Below are 19,906 nucleotides of genomic sequence, written 5' to 3'. Positions count from 1 at the left end.
AGCAACTAAATCTCTCATAATGTACCAAATCCACAAACCAAACTGTGGGATTTACCTTGAGTCCTGGAAACCCTGGTAAGCCCGTCATGCCACTAGGGCCCATGTCTCCCTGAAATCAACACAACATTCAAATACACATTTTTGGAAAAACTTAGATTTTTTTTAGAATCTTTAAAAGTGTCTAAGCCTTTTTTTTTATTAACTTCTCTGTAATTAAAGAGAGATGATTGTTACATGTAGTTGCTAATTTCAGTTGATGACTTCAATTTAATTTTAAAACTGCAGCTCAAAGCAGCATTACATGAGAAAATAAAGTGTGTTTAAAACATCATTAGGAGAAAAAGATTCATCACCACTTACAATAAGGCCAGGGACCCCACATGGACCTGGGGCTCCCAGCTCACCCTGAACAAACAAGAAGCAGGAGATTAGATGCAACGAAGATAGGTTTATGTGGACAGGGAAAATAGGGTGAAACACCTTCTTTCAGTTCTAATCTTGAACCTATTAGAACCTAATAAAAAGGATCAAGTGAAACAAAGCAAGTAAAACTCCAAGCCGTTTTTGACTAAACGGAGACGTAGCCAACCTCCTTCATCAGCAACTACATAAGGTTATTTTTCATATGAATTTATCCATTTCTCAAATCATTAAGGGGTAGTTTTGGCCCATTTTTTCCATTCCTATTGCTCATAATACCGGCAATACCTTCAGTTATAAAATGCTGCTTTTATCAAACATAACTCAAAAGAAAGACTTTACAATTCGAAGTCCCTAAAATTGAGCCGCTGTCTCTTTAAGAAGCTGTTGTTCTTTCTGACAATCCATCTTCATCACAACAGTGTTCCTCCATGATGATGTTTCCAGCCATAAATTCCGTAAATGTATAATCTGACTGGGTAATTGCTGCTGCCACTAGTCTGGAGGAGCTAAGTGAGGGAAGCGTGGGCCCTGTGAGGCGGAAGCTCGGCTGGAGACTTCTGCTGAGGTGTGGAGTTTTGTAAAAGAGAATGTTTATGCAGCCATGAATCATTGCCATGGCAGATTCAAGGATTTCCCTTACATGCATGAAAGAATCAAAGCAGAACTACAGGAGATGGAGTGTATGTTTCTGATAAAACAAAACATACCTGAATGTATGAGATAAAGCAAAAAAAAGTCAATTTTAGGTAACATACACTTTTTAAAATCACAACAGAGCATTTCAATCATGTTGAGGTCTGGGATCATTTTGCTGTTGATTACTCAGTTTTGGTGAATGTGTCAAGCTTCTGGCTTCACATGTGGCCACACAACACCTGGTCCTTTATGACTTCACAGTGCCCAGTTCCTGTGTTTGTACCAAGGTGGTGGATTTTGTTTGTGTGTTTGTTTGTTTTTTGGAGGGGGGGGTTGTCATATGAAATGTATTATGGCCTCACGCTTTGGTCTCATCTGTCTCAATTACTCTGTTCTTTTGTTCTGATAAAACCGTGTAATGCTAAAATAAACAACAACATACTTTTAAGGAAAATACACTTTCTGCTGGTTTTGATAGATGTTTAAAGCTGGTCAATCTTGCTAATTTTCACTTATTCAAGGTCATTTGATTAGCAGCTCTCCCTCCCTTCTCAATTCCTACACATGTTTTATATTTATTTTGATAAATGCTGGTCCTATCCCCTCTAATAAGCTAAATAAAATTCTTCCCCACTATGTTTAGCTTTTCAAGGGAGCGATTTAGTCACTAATACAGGCTGGCTTGTTGTCCAAACCCTGCCTACATCCACTCTAAACATTGCAAAAAGGGGAGAGATGGAGGACACAGCACAGTGTGGCCTTCCTGTCACCAGTGGGTCTCTCTTTGAATGAAACAACATGAATCAGACCAAATAGAAAACCCCCGGTTCCCACTGCAGGGAGAGGAAATGTAGCCTGCAGCAGACTGTTGGAGGTCAGCCAGTCTTTAATCTAACACTGACCCTGTCAATCACAAGCGGTTAGGGTCAAACTACGAAAAGAGGAGCAGTGAGTCAAACTGCTTCCATCAGCATGGATGATGATGGGTGAGTGGAACAACTGCTGGGAGTTGCTTTGTGGTCATTCCTGTATCGGACTGAAATGGTCCTGCTGTGAAGGAATATGCAAGAAAGCTTAGACTGCGTTACTCTGGATCTCCGAGAAATTATGCCGCTTTTTGCAGCTGCAGGAGAAGTGATGAGAACCAATGTTGATATTTTTGTGTGAAATTACAGTGCACTGTATAATCAGCAGTTGAAATCAATTTAAATCTCTTTGGGGTATAATTGTGTTTGCATGAGAAGCATATTTCATTTTAATGTAGTTCCACTCACTGGGTTCCCATCAGGGCCAGGCGGTCCCCGCTCTCCAAAGTCACCAGGAAACCCCTGAGAAAACACATAAACAAAATGGTTAGCTAGCCAGAAAGGGAACTGTGTGGCGCTGCAATGTTTACACACTCAGACTGTTAATTTTAATGTTGAATATATTCAGAAATCACATGATTTGCCATTTAAGTGATTACACCAAACACTGGGGATCGACAAAGGGGCTCCCAAAACAGAAGTTTGCAGAGTCAAGCCAAGTAAATCCCATTAAATATTCTCCCAGTGCTTTCATTCCTGGGAGACTCTGAGGAAATTCCACGGCTGAGTGTTTTCAAATGACGAGAGTCTATATGTTCGCACAGCTCCCAAAGCAAAACCCTCAGGACTTGCCTAAATGGCTGAATAAAGCTGCTTTGGACAAGAAACTGCTGACTGTGCCTTTTTAATTTAATTTATTTTTTTTATTTTTTTTGTTGCACGGTCCCCTGTCTTCAACTTTAGAAACAGATCAAGAGGTATGTAATGCAGCCGTGATGCCACATGCTCATCATGTGCCTGTCAGAACGCCAAGGTCAACACGCAACCTGCCACATATCATGAATCAATGCTTGGCTACAGAAACTGTGTGCTGTTGGGACACAAATGACAGATGGCAGCAAAGAAGAGCTCTCCCTCACTCTCCGTTGGCAAGCTGAGAGGAGAAGATGTTGTGTATTAAGAACATTTTACCGGCTTCATTGCAATATTAGAAAAATTACTGAACAGTTACAAGTTTAGTGTAATCTACCCATTGCTTTCCTAGTCAAATTCTGCTAGATTTCTTTCTCATTTCACAGCTCAGTCTGGGCTTTCTTCCATTGAAGAGGATTCCTCTGGTTCCTCTGGGCCAATGTCCTACATAAAGTGAGACATGGTGGAGGCAGCATCATGCAGCAGAGATGTTTTTCTTCACCAAGGGAAAGGAAAGTTCATTCAGGTTGACAGAAAAATAAGTGGAGCTAAATACGAGGTAATCCTGGAAAAAGTCAAACTTCTAGGATGAAAATAAACTTCTCAGGTTTTCAGTTGTGAAAAATATAATTTTTGTACTTTTCAACATTGCACCATTATGTACATCACATAAAATTTCTATAAAACACATTTGTGGTTGCAATGTGAGAAATTTAAGAATACTTTTCTAAAGCATTTATGAAACTATAAATCCAGAGCTGACAATAGAAACTATTGCAGGAAGATTTTATACCCAACAATAAAATCAGTTTGAAATGTCCGTTTTCCACATCTTCTAGAAGCGCATTTCGCTGAACAACAACTTCCCATTTTTATCTCTTTTCTCTTCCACTTTACTCCTGACTCAGGAAAGAAAACACCAGACTTTGCTTTCAACTGTAGAGGAAGAGAAACAGCACGCTCATGACTTGGCTATTACACGCATACTTTTCAACCTCAGGATATGTCACAGACCATAATTGCGTAACAATATTTAGCAATCATGTACTACCAGACAAAGCATGGGAAGCATCTTGTTTCTACACGTGCCCATGAGAACATTACTGTTTTTTCTGCGATAGCAAGGAATGATGGGAAGTTTGCTTTCAGGCGCCAATGACAATAAACTTTCATTGACTGTGGGTGAAGTCATCAGACAGCCAAACCATAAGATAGATAGATAGATAGATAGATAGATAGATAGATAGATAGATAGATAGATAGATAGATAGATAGATAGATAGATAGATAGATAGATAGATAGATAGATAGATAGATAGATAGATAGATAGATAGATAGATAGATAGATAGATAGATAGATAGATAGATAGATAGATAGATAGATAGATAGATAGATAGATAGATAGATAGATAGATAGATAGATAGATAGATAGATAGATAGATAGATAGATAGATAGATAGATAGATAGATAGATAGATAGATAGATAGATAGATAGATAGATAGATAGATGTCACCACAAGCCCTTTAATACTGTCAAAAATACAAAGTTTTCCTATTAAAGCCGAGAACAGAAAATGAATCTCAGTGCTCCAGTATAAAATGGGCCAAGTTATTCCTGAAACTCAGCAAGAGCCACGATGCACTGCAGACACACTATGACCCAATAACATTCACGAAGCTGTTTAGTACAAACGAATGAATACCCCTGAGATCTTCACAAAGGAGCTGCAAGCCTGGACACTTCTCAAGGTTGTACTTCATTGTATCAGAGTAAAACGCTCTGACTACAATAAGGTGACTTCTAAACATCACACTGAATTTCATTTAGGGGTGTCAGAATAAAGAAGCCTGAAAACAGCTGCAAAGGTTTACAACAGTATAGCTTAAAATAAAAAGACATACAATAGAATGACTTTGAATTATTAACTTCTTTGTTTCTCAATCATATAAAATTCCAATAAAATATATTAAGATTATAATGTGACAAAATGTACAACCTGGTACAACCTTTTGCAAGGTTGTACCATACCTCCTTAAAATACTCACATTCCCCACAAGGCAGGGCATTAACTTGCTACTCTGCACCATTTTCTGCATATCAACTCAAAAAGCCAAAAGGGATTTACCATCAAAGAGTCGACCTGAGGAGCGGCATTTTGAAAGACTTTACAGTATCACTGCATTACTGTTATAGCCCATAGATCACAAACAAAGTCACTGCCACAAGCCTGCCTTAACAATGAGAAATATGTTGAGAGAAAACTTTACCGGCCTACCCATCTTGCCCTTCTTCCCATGCACACCAGGAATTCCCTGTAAAGGAGACAGAAATCAGAGGATGAAGGCTGCGAGAGGCAACAATGACAAATTTGCACATGATAAAATCAACACTTGTTTTTTTCAGATACAAACACGTCTTTTACTCCTGCTTTCAGTAATTTGGTCATTTTTCACATCGGCTCAAGTAAAAAAAATGCAATAAAGTCACATGAATCCCTTTGTTTTGATTCAGTGGTTTGATGGTGTGGATTTGATTTATAACTGGGTTTCCATCTTCTACACTCAAGAATTATCCACCACTGTATGTATGCTGTGGTGTGAGGGCCGCTCCAAACACTATTTAAAGACTACTAGTTTGGTAAAAATCTGCCTCAAGTGTCTCATTTCTGCAACAATGAAATGTAACTGCCACAATGCAACCCTGCAGGCAAGACACTCACAGCCACTAATACTTACTCTCTCTCCATCAGGACCAGGAAAGCCAAAAAGCCCTGGGACGCCAATGTGACCCTGGAGAGATGAATAAAAGATGAAGGAGAGAAATGGAAAAAGGCCACATAAATGAAATGAAAAAGAGGATGATAAAAAAGGACAAAGTAGGAGTAAGAAAAAGATAGGTGACATTGTTCAGGAGGGTGAGTTATCAGGACAACTAACGCAGATTTCTCTGCCGTCTGTTACAGTTCTGCCAGGTTTCTGACACAGGCTGAAGTCTTGAGGAGCCAGGCCTTGAGGTAAGTGTATATGCCCATGGACTGCATGGTGCTGGCTTCCACGATGTAGTCCAAGGGCACATACCCTCGCATCAGGGATCTCTGAAGATCTTTGTGTAAGACCTAACCAGCAGAAAAGTGGAAATTGTAACAGCATATTGTATTTCATCTACTCTACTTTTAGAGAAAATTATTAATCATTTTCTAAAAAACTGTGTACTGTTATCACTGAGAATTCACCAATGTCAAACTCAGTGTGTTGCAAAAGTATTCACAACCTTGAACTTTGACACTTTTTATAATATTACATCAAACTTCATGGTATTTCATTGGGATTTAACATGACAAAACAACTCAAAGCACTGCACACAGTACCTGTTTGTAGTGACATCTTTTGCTGTTTGTCTCTGTCAGCTTTTTACATGGGGAGTCTGACACCGTTCCACATTGTCTTTGCAGAACACCCTGGGTTCTGACAGACTGGATGGAAAACATCCATGAACAGCCGGTTTAATGACTCTGACTCAGCCTTTCTTGCACATGAACACACTTTGCTCTAAACTACTCCCTTTCATCTCCAGCTACACATTCAGTTTCATAGTTCTATTGGAATGTCAACTTTCACAAGGATATCAGAGGGAACTGGCTCAACATTTTCAGGATTTTAAACTGTAAAGTTCTGAAAACTGTATATTTTTTTTCCCTTCCACTTTACAAATACCTTTTAATTTATGTTGCATTATCCCATAATAATCAAGACAAAATATGAGAAAGTTCAAGGGGTATGAATCCTTTTACAAAGTATTATGAATGTTTGTTATTATGTAGGTTTTGTGTGGCTACACTGGGTTAACAGGCATTCAGTAAACATTTCACATTTTATTTAAATGAGGCATAACAATTACATAAAGTACAACCAATTACATAGTCATTAGTGTGGTAGAGATATTTCAGGTCCAGATCATGAGCAGTCTGTAATAAAGGGAACAACAAAAACACTGGATATCGTTTTAGTATCTACTTACACTGACACCTTTTGGTCCAATTTTTCCTACAGGTCCAGGCAAACCCTGAGGTTAAACACAATAAACATTTCTGTCAATGCAAATAGCAAAAGAGATTTTACCTATTGTGATTGAAAAAAAACAAAATGTGATAAAAATAATTATGTATGGGAATAAATTACAATAACAATTTAAGCCTTTGAAACATTTGATAATAATAATGACTGTAGTTTACAACATCTACAACTTTATTATCTATACATAACTTAATTTAATTCACCATTCTCACTCTGCAATCAAAAGCATAAATCCTGAGCTCAATGCAACAGTTCTCACCAGAGTATCATAATGACGACCACAAAAGCCTGAGTGAATCATTATGTAGAAATGTTAGGGAATGCTTAAACCTAATCCATAGCACTTTACTGTGTGTGCATGATGAAGCAGAAAGTACAGTGACTTGCACCCCAACTATATCATAACCTGGAAAAGACGTTGGCAGTCATTCAAATGTTTTAATGGATTTTTCTTAACGCTGAGACAAAACATGCATCAAATGTTAAGGAACTGTAAAGCTGTGCAACTCTTACTTCTTATGACTTTACAACGAATTGGAACAGGAGATGACGCCCACAATTCAACAAAGGAAGCCTATTTGTACCCAGAGAGCTTTGGCATTAGTCACACTTTTATTACTCTCTTCCTTTCAGGGTACCGCTTACTTTGGAAACCTTTGACATTATTCCTAACAAGTCCTGGAATTTCCAGAGAGAGATGTCATGCAGTGTTGCTCTGGTTCTTGTTCTTTTTATGTGAACACTGAGAACATTTCATTTGGAGTTGTCAAAATATGATCAATATTTATGTGAGAGGATAATTTAAGGATATTTTGTTTGTATTGTAGTAAACAATGCCTTACACATTAATATTGCTAGGAATTCTAGATGTAGGATTTTATTTATCTTTATTTTTATTTGTCTTACGTATCAAAAAACAATTTGGAAAAGCCAAAGGAAGCACAGAATCTCAAGAAGAAATATCAATATATAAAATACAACCAACTTTTATTCACTCTATGTGTGTGTGTGTGTGAATGCGTGTGTGTGAAAGTGTGTGCGTGTGTGAAAGTGTGCGTTCTGTTTGTCCCTGCTCAATCAGCACCGCAACACTAGATTTACTGCACCTGCCTGCCAGGATAGCCTTTGGCCCCTGGGCTTCCATCATCTCCCTGCTCACCCTGTGAAAACAAAGGCAGCACAGAAGTCAGAGGTAGAAGGGGACAAGGATCAAGGTGGAAAATGAAAAGAAGAAGGAGCAGCTGATCGGCAGAAGAAGCCAGCATTTTTCTGGAAAATTATTATTTTTATGTGCAGACAGCTTCTCTTTTAGCCTGACTGCAGTAACAGAGAACAAGCAAAGATGGAAATAAAATGTGATGATAATAAGTGATGTGTTTGTGTTGCAACAATTGCAGATATTACACCATTAAACTCTCCAAACTTTCAATTAAAGACTTTTGTTTAAACGAGTCAATCCTGTCTAACAGCACCACAACAAAGATCACCACTGAGACTATTTAATCTGACAGCAAGTGAGATTACAATGTGGTCAACAATGGGAACAGTTTGGCTTTCATCCATTTATCTTCAATAATGCACAGATGAACACATGAGTCATTTCTTCCTTGTGGCAAGACCAAAGTAAATGCGACTCTCTCAGAGGAATGTTCAATATTACATATTGTTTAGAAGAAAATCTAAACAAAGTCAATAAGTGAAGGCATGCCACAAATTATAGGTTGTCTCTGCAGTATACACACAGTTAACCACATTTATGACATACGCTTGCAACAGTTACATCTCTGCAGTTTCACTGGCCTTTTAAAACTGAATGAGTCATGTATTAAGAGGCACAAAAATTCTGAAGTATCAAATGGAAGAAATAACAGAACATTTACACCGCAAAAGATTTAAACATAGGGGGAAAAAGACCAGGAATAATTTAATAAGGGATTTTTTATACAGCCTTTAAACCCCAGAAAAGTAACCTTCGAATTAAAGAAATAAAACATTAAAGTCCCTTAACTGCAGCTTCTGGAAAATAACCTGTAAGTTCAAGCAAAGAACAAGTCATGTTCTGTATTGATATTGAAGATTGATGTTAAGTTTTGTGGGGTTGTCGGTGGGCTGCCAGTGAGCATTTGCTGTACCTTTAAAGCATCTTCAGAATCCAGCCTGACCCTGGAACATCTGGTCAGTTGTTGTTCATGTTAGTTGGCTCCTGATCCAGTTTTCCATTAATTAAAAAATTCCCCTGCCTTGCAACAAATCCCAGCATGTTCTTGCCTTTCTGTCGAGCTCCAAACCCTACAATCTTACATGCTGTCCAAGAGCCACAGGTTATGGAACATATGTAATTTATTCCACAGTGATCCAGTAAGAATTTATTAACATATTCGGTTATTAAGTACACAAAAAATACACAAAAAACCCTACTTAAGCAGGCAGGAACTGAATTACTGAACTGCCTTTCAAGGCATATCAAAACCTTTCTAAGAAGGAACTGTGAGTTGTTAAAAACTTAAAACACATAATTAAGCTAAAATATATAATGTAGTTAAAAAAATAAAAGGAGAAATTTCTTCCTGTTCTGGTTGTGAGACAGCACATTCCTTAAGAGAGATTATGCAAAGTTTAGAAAGTGGTGAGAAGAGAAGGAGGATAATGTGGAGGAGGAATGACTCTTGATGTTCAAACTATTTGCCATACTTGTACTTCAGCCAAAAATCTCTTGCTGATACAAACAACTGTCTGTGAACTACATACAGCTTGTCGGAATGTTTTGACTACATTTAAATAAATAAAAAAACAACATATTTTTCTCTTTTAATTTGTAAACAACAATTTACTGATGGTTCTTTTCGATCAACTTTGTCTCTTGCAGGCACAGAAAGTCTTCAGATGAAGGGTTAAACATGTCACATCTCTGTGGACGTCTCTGCATTCATAGAAGCAACAGCTGCTTTCTTGTTGCAGAGAAACTCTAAAGCACCTTTTGCATCAAATGAAATAAAGCTTACTCACAGGTTCACCCGGATGACCACAAGGACCAGAATAGCCTTTTTGTCCCTGTTGATAAAGAAAAAAAATATAGCTTAGCTGTTTGCAAGTCTGAATTGTCTTCCTTATTTTTTATTATTTCTTTTTTTTTTACAAAGGTACTGCGAAGTGCATTTATTTGCAAATACACAAATCTCTAATCAACCCTTTTAATGTCCTATTGTTAGGCAGAGCAGAACTGAAGGAGAGCACAACTGGACTTATTTTCTTGTGTCTTGGCAGCAAAACTTCTTCAAGAAATTCAGATGCCATCTAAATCATAGTTTGCTGAACAAACCATCAAACCAGAACTCTGCAGTTCTAATTGTTCAAGCTTCATTTTGGTTCTAAAATCAATTTAGAAGCTCAATCCATACTCGTTCCTGTTCTCATTCAACACATGCAAGATGTCAAAAAAATGAATTACACGACAGTAAGGTTTCTATACATCCAACAATGTTGTGAGAGAAGTTGAGCCAGCAAGGACGAGGCACAACAAGAAAAAGAAGGTGCCATTCAAAATGTGTTTTGAAGAACACAAACATCGTTTTGATGACAATACTGGAAACTATCACAATTTGAGTGCCATGCAGTCTCCTATGCAGTCACCACTGCATAGGAGAAAATTATATTTCCCATACAAAAGAGGAGCTTCTGTTTGCTTACAAATACTTTAATAAAGTACGGAGAGATGCATTTACAAAACTTCTCAGGTAAGACAAATTTAACAGCTGCCAAACTAATAGACCATTTATCAGCTGTGTTGACTGTGTAGTCCTTAATAAAGCAGTTCTATACTATTTACACACATGAGTTATACTTTAATTTTAGCAGTTCAGCTATTGGTGTGTTTGCTTAGTAACTGCCACCTCTGCACTCTGCTTAAAATTAATAAAGCCAGTAAACCAATTAGGCAGTAACACCTGACACCCATAAAGATATTTAATGGTCATCTTCACACCCTGTGATCTCCAATGGCTCTACCAGCTGGTTATAAAATATATTAATCTTCCCCCAATCAAGGCTCACAAGTAGCAAAGATAGAGATGTGAAATTATCTCTGAGGAATGAACAAGGCTGTCCTCTCAAGTGTGAAGTCATTAGCCGCCAGCTGTGTCGGCCTGTCAGTGGCAGATCGAGTAAACAACAGGCGGCAAAAGGCTGGAAAAGTAGCATCAATGTAGACAATAATATCATACAAAGCATGCACTCCTGTCAGCAGGCTGTACTAAAGAAGATAATATGAAAATGTTCTTAGATGAATTTCTAAATAGAGAAGGGCATATTCTCTCATTTAGGCAGTTCACTCACCTGCATCCAGATATTTATTTTTAAAGGTAAATGCATAGAAGGATGACACTGTCATTCCACTGTCATCAGTATGAGTAACAGAAATAACTACTTGGACTGCAGTGGCTTATTCAATGCATACCAAGCATTCATGCTCCCTATTGCAATAAACTGTTGGTGATGTTTCTAATGCAGCAGCAAATGATTTACAAGGACTTCCAGATGTTTTGTTATGCCTTTACTGTCCCATCCATCACTTACCTCCACCCAGTTATCCATGCAGGGCCCAGTTGTCATTGGACCAAATGTAAAGTAGACCAGAGACAGGTTGCCAATCCATCACATGGCACACACACAGCACAAACAACCATATACACACATTGACTCCCAAGGGAAGTAAATGGAGACCAATTTACCTAATGCGGTATTTTTGGACTGTGGGAGGTGACTGAAATATCCACAGAGAATGTAAACTGAATGCAGAAAGACCTCAGGCCAGGATTAGAACCCAACTTTAGCTACAAGGCAACAGTGCATCATCCTGTACCTAATCTTTGTTGGTATTATTATTATTAGTAGTGAAATTACACACCTAAACCATCATTTCAGTATTTCTTTGTTTATCTCAAGTCATATCATCCTTGGAACATTCACTAGTACTATCACATATTGTATATCTTCAGATATTAAATGTTTGAAACCCAAATATCAGATTAGTTTGGTAGCAAGTTAATATCTGGAACAAAATTTCAGAAAACTGCAAAAACAACTGAAACAGTAAGTTCTTTTAACTCAAGTCTTATAAACCACCTGCTTAGAGTTCCCTTTGATTAAGAGTACATTTGCTATGATTTTGATGGCATATGATAAAATGTAATGCTTATTGTTTGTTTCATAACTCATGTTTATATGATGGAAAGCACTTTGAACCCCCTTGTCATTGAAATATACAAATAAACTTGATTTGGCTGTGATATCTACTGAGAATCATTGTGAACTGCAGGTTGAGATAAAACCTTGCATAGCTTATTTGCAGCTGAGACGCTTGAGAAGTATACATCTACCTTTAAAAATTATTTTGTGACACCATCGTCATGGAGTCATTTCAGGCAAGCCCAGTCAGGTGCAGTTCATATGTCATTCCACCAGCTGATCTAAATGATGATGTACATCAGCATTTACTCAGCTGCTCCTATTCATCATATTCAACAGACACACAACATGCAGGACAGTTTATATAAGCTGCAAGCTGTTCTAGTCTAGCTTTTGCTTCAAAGTGTTGCAGAAGAGGAAGCACATGTCGGACAAGCAGAGTATATTTATGGAAGGCCAGGAAGCTCTAAAACACTCATACCACCAACTTTTATTCCCTCCATATGGCTGTCTCAGCCTTTCACAGTAAAATGGTGATGATTGAGAGGTAATTTTAGTTTGAAAATAGTTTGACTTCATAGTGAAAGTTAATATTGATGGACACAGAGGCAGATCTGAAAGTCTGAAGCAGAGTGAAACTGACAAGCAGGAATCTGCTGAGAAAAATCACCCTGACAGGTCAGTCTCTTAGAATAAGATAAAAGGTCATTTCATTTTTAGTTACTCATTGCAAAAATATATTTAACTGAAAAAATAGATCAATATCAGGCAATCAAAGCAATTTACAATACAAAGATACTCAAAGCATTTTCTAAGAGTATAAAAAAATAACCAATCCCATACTTGGCCTTACTTTTCCTTTTCACAAAAATAAGGTGACCCTCTTAAAAGGAGTCTTTGGGTCAGGACGTCGTGGGCCCATTTAAACAGCAAAATGACCATTTCTCCTTGATTCACAAAAGAAAAGAGGCACTGTAATCCATCGAAATGGAGGTGCAAGGACAAAACAAGAAATTGGGTTCTGAATCTTTCAAAAGAGCTTACAACTGATTCCACACTTCCCCACACTGAAAGAGGAGGCAACAATTTTCTTTGTTTCTTTTCAAGGTGCCAAGCATTTTAATTACTTTGGTCAAATTGTACATCTTTTTTAGCTGTTTATCTGCAAACAGATAAAATGATGCAGTAATTTGGAAAACTCAAAAATGTTTTTGTGAGGCACAAAATAAAGGAAAAATGCAGAACCTTGCAAAATGACTCCTATCACTTTAACTTACACACATTCTGATGCATTACAACTGCATTTCTATTTGTTTGACAGATCCACACAAATTAGTGCATTATTGTGAAGTAAAAGCAAAATGCTACATGGTTTTCATGTAGCATTTTAGCATGGTTTTCGTGTAGCAAAAATCTAAAAAGCCGTTGTGCATTTGTATTCACCCTAATTTTTCTGATACTCCTAAATCCAATACAGTGAACACAAATGGCTTCAGTTGTAATCTAATTACTGAGTAGAGTCTGCTTGTGCTCATTTTAAGTCCAGCTGTTCAGTAAAGGCCTCAGAGGCTTATTGGAGAACATTGGTGAACAATTAGCATCATAGCGACCAAGGAACACAGCAAACAGTTCAGGGAGGAAGCTGTGGAGGTTAAAGCAGCGTTGTGCCTCCTGCTGGTAACTCTGGGCTGCAAAATCTATCAACATGATCATTTTTATCAAGTCAGGCAATTTTGAAGAGTGGCAAAAAAAGCCATCATTGAATGAAAGCCGCAGGATAAAGAAGTTTGCCACAAGTCATGTAGAAGACATCGCAAACATGTGGCACAAAGCATAAACAAACTACACATTACAGCCAACATGCTAGAGTTATAATTAACTGATTAAAATCAAATCCTGTACAATGGACCAGTCAAAGTTCAAATGCAGTTTGGCCAAACTTGAAAACAATTCTTTTAGACATTCAAATAAATCTTTGAAAAAAGATAAATAGCCAAAAATCTGTCTCTAGGTGTGCAAATGAGCCAATTGATCCATATGTCAGATTGGCTGATCACATGAATCCCCCCTAAATACATTGAAGCTTGAGTTTGTAATGTGACAAAATGTGAACAACTTCAAGCTGCTGTTTATCAATTTGAATCACAAAAGAGAAACCCTGCTGCCACCAGCAAACTGGGCCAGTTTCTCTGTCTCCCCCGTCTACAGCAGAAGAAACAGACTATACCTGTCAGGCAAATAATGCATTATTCTTCACACAGATTTTTATTTTCAATGTGACACAAACCCCCAGTCCCAACAGGCTGGCCTCTCTCTGTTCGCTTTCATAAATCAATCAGCAAACACAGCTTTGACTCTGCAAAACTGGGGAGCAGGACAGGGAAAAAAACTGCACACCTCATGAAAAATACAGTTTTATTTCAGTCTGCCAAAATTTTAAGCTGGCTGTATAAAAGACTCTAAGGTCCAGAATTGGTAATACTCTCCACAGTGTTTGGATTTTACACACACACATACACGAGTCCTTTCCTATTTTACAGCTCAGACCACTGAATGACTCCCAGGCAACCTTCCCATTACATCGTTACACATTTCCCACAGTGAGGAAAGACTTTTTTTGGCAGTGGGCCACTTTCTGAGCAGAAAACTCAGTAATAAGAGATCTATCATGCTGCATTGGGTCAAAGTTTTACTGGCTGCTTGGACAGTTAGAAAGCAAATGCTTGAGTTTCATCTGCATCTGGTGGAATTTCAGCGATACTCCGATTTATGGGGGGCTTTGTGTGCCTGAGAATGATTAAACAAAGAAAATACTGAGAGTAGAAACAGCTGCAAGCAAGGAGGTGTCTGGTGGCCTTGCGCAGAGCCAAGTGGATCTGTCTTGTTTTAATTATCTGGATAAGACTTGTAATACGTTGTATGGCTGTCAGCTGATCCTTGTGCAAAGATGAATTCTTACAGTTTTGTAACAGTGGATTGAGAAACCTAGCCGACAGGACCGTAGCAGCAACAACAAGCTGTTCTGTCAGGTAAAGGTCCACGCTGACCATGAATCAGTCAGGAGATGATCAGCCTTTTCCCATGGTTCCATGTTCCATGAGTCATAACACAAGACTTGATCCTTTCTTTTTTAATAAGACGCTTCCCATTACGTTCCTAAATGGAAGAACTTTTTTCTGTCAGCTCCTGTCTGATTGCATAACAAATGGCTGGAGAACTCACAAAGGCCTCATTATGCTGAGGATGGATTTAAAATAGTACGAGAAAGTTTCTCTGTGAAAACAGTAAGCTAATGACAAAGATTTTCTCATTTTGTTATGCTTTTTATTTTAATTACCACAGATGCGGCATCTAAATCCTCACCCCACAACAACCTTTTCTTTTTATTTGCTTCCATCTCCTCCAGGGTTGACTCTGACAGCAGCTTTCAAAAGACATAAACCCTCAAGCGTAATTAAAAAGTTTAGTTTCAGTCATAATTATTTATGTTGTTTTGCAAAACATCAGCGTTTCTCTTTATTGAAAGTTTCCCTTCTTCTGTCTCATTTTATCCACCAGACACTTTCAATTCAATTCTCAGCCTACTGGCAAATGTCGAAAAAGCTTTAACTCTTCACACACTTAAGAACTGTTTATTTTACCAGCTTGGAAAACTCTGTAAAAAAGAAAGGTTTAATCTGATTGGGAGAAAGTGAGTGAGGATATTTTAATGAGGACCATTAAAACATTTTAATGAGAAGGAGACTCAACAGGAATGTTTCTGTGTTTAAACTGCATCTTTTAGAAAGTATGAATTCTGTGTAAAATCAAGCAGCCCTGACCTCTCACATAAGAATAAAAGTCATAGAGCATAGGAACCCAACAAAATGACCAACATTTTAACCATTTAAATGTTCAACAAACTGATCTAGATTAAATAAACCAAAACTTCTACTCTGTAGAATAAAACTAAAGCAGGAAGTGCAAGAATTTTGTTGATTGCTATGCTGATGACGTTCAGATTTATTTCTCTTTTAAATTTAATATTTTTCAACCTCTGTGACCTCCATTTAGCCGTATAAGTGTGCTTCACACAAACTTATTGTATTTGGAAATCCTGCTCCTTTGTTTAATAACTTAACATTCTCTCCTCTATTCCTTCCCATTGTTCCCCTGGAGCTACAAGTTTCAGTGTAAGAGCTCTATCAGGTGGAAGTGACCCAGAGATTTACTGGCTGCTTGGACAACTAAAGAGCAAATGCTTTTGGTGCAGCAAGATTTCGCTTTATAGGAACTTTCTGTCACTGGGAATAATCCAAAAAAACAAAACTACTGAGAGCAAACACAGCTGCAAGCAAGAAGGTATATGCTAATCTTTAGCAGAACCAAGATGATTTATTTTGTTTCTATCAGCTGGAGAGAAAAGATCGGAATATGGTACTCTGTTTCATATTGATGACATCCAGGTTTATTTCTTTTTTAAATCATACGTTTGTTTCCCCATTTTGGATGTTCTCTTTAGCTGTCTACAAGATGTCAGTAGTTGGATAACACAGAATGTTCAAACACAAAGTGAAAACAGGGTACATAAGAATATTGTATTTGATCATCTGTTTCCCTTTTGGAAGAACTGTCTTTCATCCTTGTAGTTGAAATGTTTATAGAAAAATTTGAAATTAAAATTCACAAAATTAGAAAAGCAGAGGGGCGCATACACAATGAAGACACTCTTGCTTTAGCAAATTTAAACAAATACTCCATATTTTGGACTTGATTGTCTTGTTATTTTTGTTTTACTTTGAATTTTATAATGGCTTGGTCCAGCAGCTCCTGTAGTCTAACCCTACAGGAGCACAAGATCACCAACCAGATGCCCTCAGCAGAGCTGAAATCCAAACAAAGACGATTTGGCCTCAGACTCTGGAATAACCTGACAAGTGATACTGAAAAGTCTAATCAGACTTTCAAAACTTATCTTTAATTTACACCAGCTTTCATTGTGACTTATGTTCGAGTCCTAAAAGTCATTTTATATATTGTCCTCAATGTTTTATCTTGTCTTTCTTCTGTAAATGTTACTATGTTTCTTTGTTACTTCATGTAACAAATTTGTTACTTCTAAAGGTGCTACGGAAATAAAATTGACTTCAACATCAGACGCAGCTTTTTTTTGTGTTTACTTGCATGACCTCCCTTTAAAACGGTTTATAACCCTTAGTAAGGACTGAGCTTCTATTTTACACATTGGTAAAGGTAAAAAGTAAAGGTAATTTTATTTATCTAGCTCATTTTCAGCAACAAGGCAATAGAAAGTGCTTAAGGTTAGCAAAAAAACAATGAATAATTTAAAAAGAAAAAAAAACCTTAATGGAAAAACAAAATTAGTCATTTCCTATAATTCTTGGTAGAAAAACCCAACAGGCATTTCCCCTATCGATGTCTGTAATTACTGTGAGGGGCTTGGGAAAAGGCCAGTAATAAAATAACACCATGGAGGACACTACAGCAAAACATCTCTCTCTCTCTGCAGCAAGAACTCAGCAGTATGCAGAGAAAGTCAAATATTTTACATCATGAGAAGGATCACGTCACAGAATTGAGACACATTCCAAACTTGTCCTACTTTTCAGAGGAGAGCTCTCCAAGGAATGAGTGACATACCGTTTGGAGACGGCATGTAAAACTTTTCACCCAGTCATCCATTTCAGTTGAGATTTTTTAGAAAATCAGAAGCCTGTAACACTGATGATATATTACAGTATTACATGCAAGACAGCAAATCCTATTTAAACTTTTGACTGATAATTCATTCGTATGTTATGATCATTCAGCTTCCACACAAGCTCATTTGACTGGACCATTTAAACATCACAATTTGGCAGTGTATGTTCACATAATTTCAACAAGCATAACATTCATTTCTTATGATTGAAATTATATTGCAAGACTCAGAAATCTTACTCCCACATAAGAGCTGTTAACTTTGAACATTTTTACCTTTTGTCCATCTTGGCCAGGTGGGCCAGGTGGGCCGATCATGCCAGGTTCTCCCTGAAAATATCAATTAGATCACACACATACACAATATCATAACAATGTCAATTTTTTTTTTTTAAAGATGGTACCATTGCATACTTTTTGTCCTTTCAGGGCTTGACCAGGTGACATTCCAGGATCTCCTTTTTGTCCCTGCAAAATAAACAACAAAGAGTTATTCTGTTTTCAAAATTTACAACATATTTCCTCAAACAGGATCTGGTGTTTATTGAATATTTTCTGCATTGCAACAACATTTCTTGTGAGAAGGAGCATAAAACTTTGCTGGTTACATTCTACTAACACTATTACAGTGTAATGAGTTCATTGCACTTATTGGAGGAATCCTGTGCTTGTATTTACACAAACGAACAGTCAGTTTATTCCTTCCCATAACTCAGTTTACAACAAGTCAGGAAGAAGTGATGGGGAGTAATGGTGAACATTCTTCTCCCTTTTCAGGCAGTGGGAATTTTGTCAGAGCGGTCTGGGTCAGCATTCAAGGAGCCTCCCTGTAACCTGAGCAATTACAACACAACAGCTCCGAGGGGGACCAGATCATTTCCTGTGACTTCTTATCACAAAATAGAAACACAAGTAAAAATGTTGCAGGATTGAGTTGACTGGAATGAAATCACACAACTGTGGAAGTTCATCATCCTGTACTGTGATGGATTTCACACAGACCTGCAACTGGGAGGGTTCATGAGTGGGTTATCTTTGGCCGACGAAACTGACACAAAAATCTCCATTCATCCCGATTTATTTTTGTAAATTCTGCATGAAATTCCGTCATAAGTGTACAAAGTAACGTACAGTTATGAAGTGCAATAAAAATGATAAAAACAAAGATTTTTATCCAAAAAAACTGAAAGGTTTGGAAAAGTGCTCTATAAATCAATTCCACTTACTCTAATGCCACTCAATGAAATAAATGCAACAAACTGTCTACAGATGTTCATGTGTAACTTAACATCACTATAAACGCAGCTTTTCTACAAAGGCCTGAGAGGAAGGACAGAGAACAAACAGCAACAGATTTTAGACAAATGCTTTACAGATTGCATTTGTCTGAAATGTTGAACACTGCCCACCCTTTTCCTTTTACTGCACAGTTTTGCCCTATTTTGTGTTTATCTTACTCATAAATTTCAACAAACAAAACTGAAATTGAAATTGTAAATCTGAAAAGCTTCGAATTGTATGCATTCTTCGTTGTTTTCCTAGCAGCTATTCATCTCACTTATACTCTCTAAAATGTTTATGTCAAGAGAGATAAACAGGCATTGTATCTAAAAATCCTGTGTAATTCAATCATTCTCTATGATTGAATTACATTTTTTTTTACTTTTTTTTAAACTTTTGCAAACATTTAAAAGCCTTGAGATATTCAACATTTTGTGAATTTCAAAACATTTAATTATGATTTTCTGAAACAGACCAACACAAAGTAGCAAAGAATTTGACAAAATTTAATTTTGCAAAAAAGAAAAAAAACGTGGCAAGTATTCAGTGCACTTTTTCTCCAATATCCTAAAACAAAATAAAATGCAATTAAATTCCCTCAGATTAAAAAAAAAGAGTTCACTTGTGTGTAATTTTATCTCTTATCTGTGGAGACCTGAGAAGTTTGTGTGAGTGATCAAACAGCATTTTGAAAACCAAAGACAGCACTTAGCAAGTCAAGTATAAAGTTGTGATGAAATTTAAGGCAGGATTAGGTGATAAAATAATGTTCCTAACATTGGAAATTTTGCACAGCAGTTTTTTTAACTGTCATCTGAAAATGGAAATGGCATGGCTGAACTGCAAGACATGGCCATCCACCTAGATTGAAATACTTCGTAAGGAA

General features: G+C 37.3%; 1 protein-coding gene across 1 annotated transcript in view; it reads right to left on the bottom strand.

Annotated features, from left to right (window-relative positions):
• The window catches only part of col27a1b (collagen, type XXVII, alpha 1b), a 75,598-nt gene that overhangs the window by 34,062 nt on the left and 21,630 nt on the right, over positions 1–19,906 (bottom strand). The window contains exons 6-15 of the mRNA XM_055039076.1: positions 18,154–18,207; positions 18,016–18,069; positions 9,862–9,906; positions 7,962–8,015; positions 6,800–6,844; positions 5,518–5,571; positions 5,050–5,094; positions 2,334–2,387; positions 361–405; positions 56–109 (exon numbers count right to left, since the gene is read on the bottom strand). Of these exons, the coding sequence (XP_054895051.1) occupies positions 56–109; positions 361–405; positions 2,334–2,387; positions 5,050–5,094; positions 5,518–5,571; positions 6,800–6,844; positions 7,962–8,015; positions 9,862–9,906; positions 18,016–18,069; positions 18,154–18,207 (504 nt within the window). The remainder of the gene's footprint in view (positions 1–55; positions 110–360; positions 406–2,333; positions 2,388–5,049; positions 5,095–5,517; positions 5,572–6,799; positions 6,845–7,961; positions 8,016–9,861; positions 9,907–18,015; positions 18,070–18,153; positions 18,208–19,906) is intronic.

The sequence above is a fragment of the Poeciliopsis prolifica genome, unplaced genomic scaffold, assembly GCF_027474105.1.
Source record: "Poeciliopsis prolifica strain line A6 unplaced genomic scaffold, Auburn_PproV2 SCAFFOLD014, whole genome shotgun sequence".
In the NCBI taxonomy this organism is placed as follows: Eukaryota; Metazoa; Chordata; class Actinopteri; order Cyprinodontiformes; family Poeciliidae; genus Poeciliopsis; species Poeciliopsis prolifica.
The sequence above is the reverse complement of the archived record's forward strand: the minus strand, read 5'-3'. Positions and strand labels throughout refer to the sequence as shown.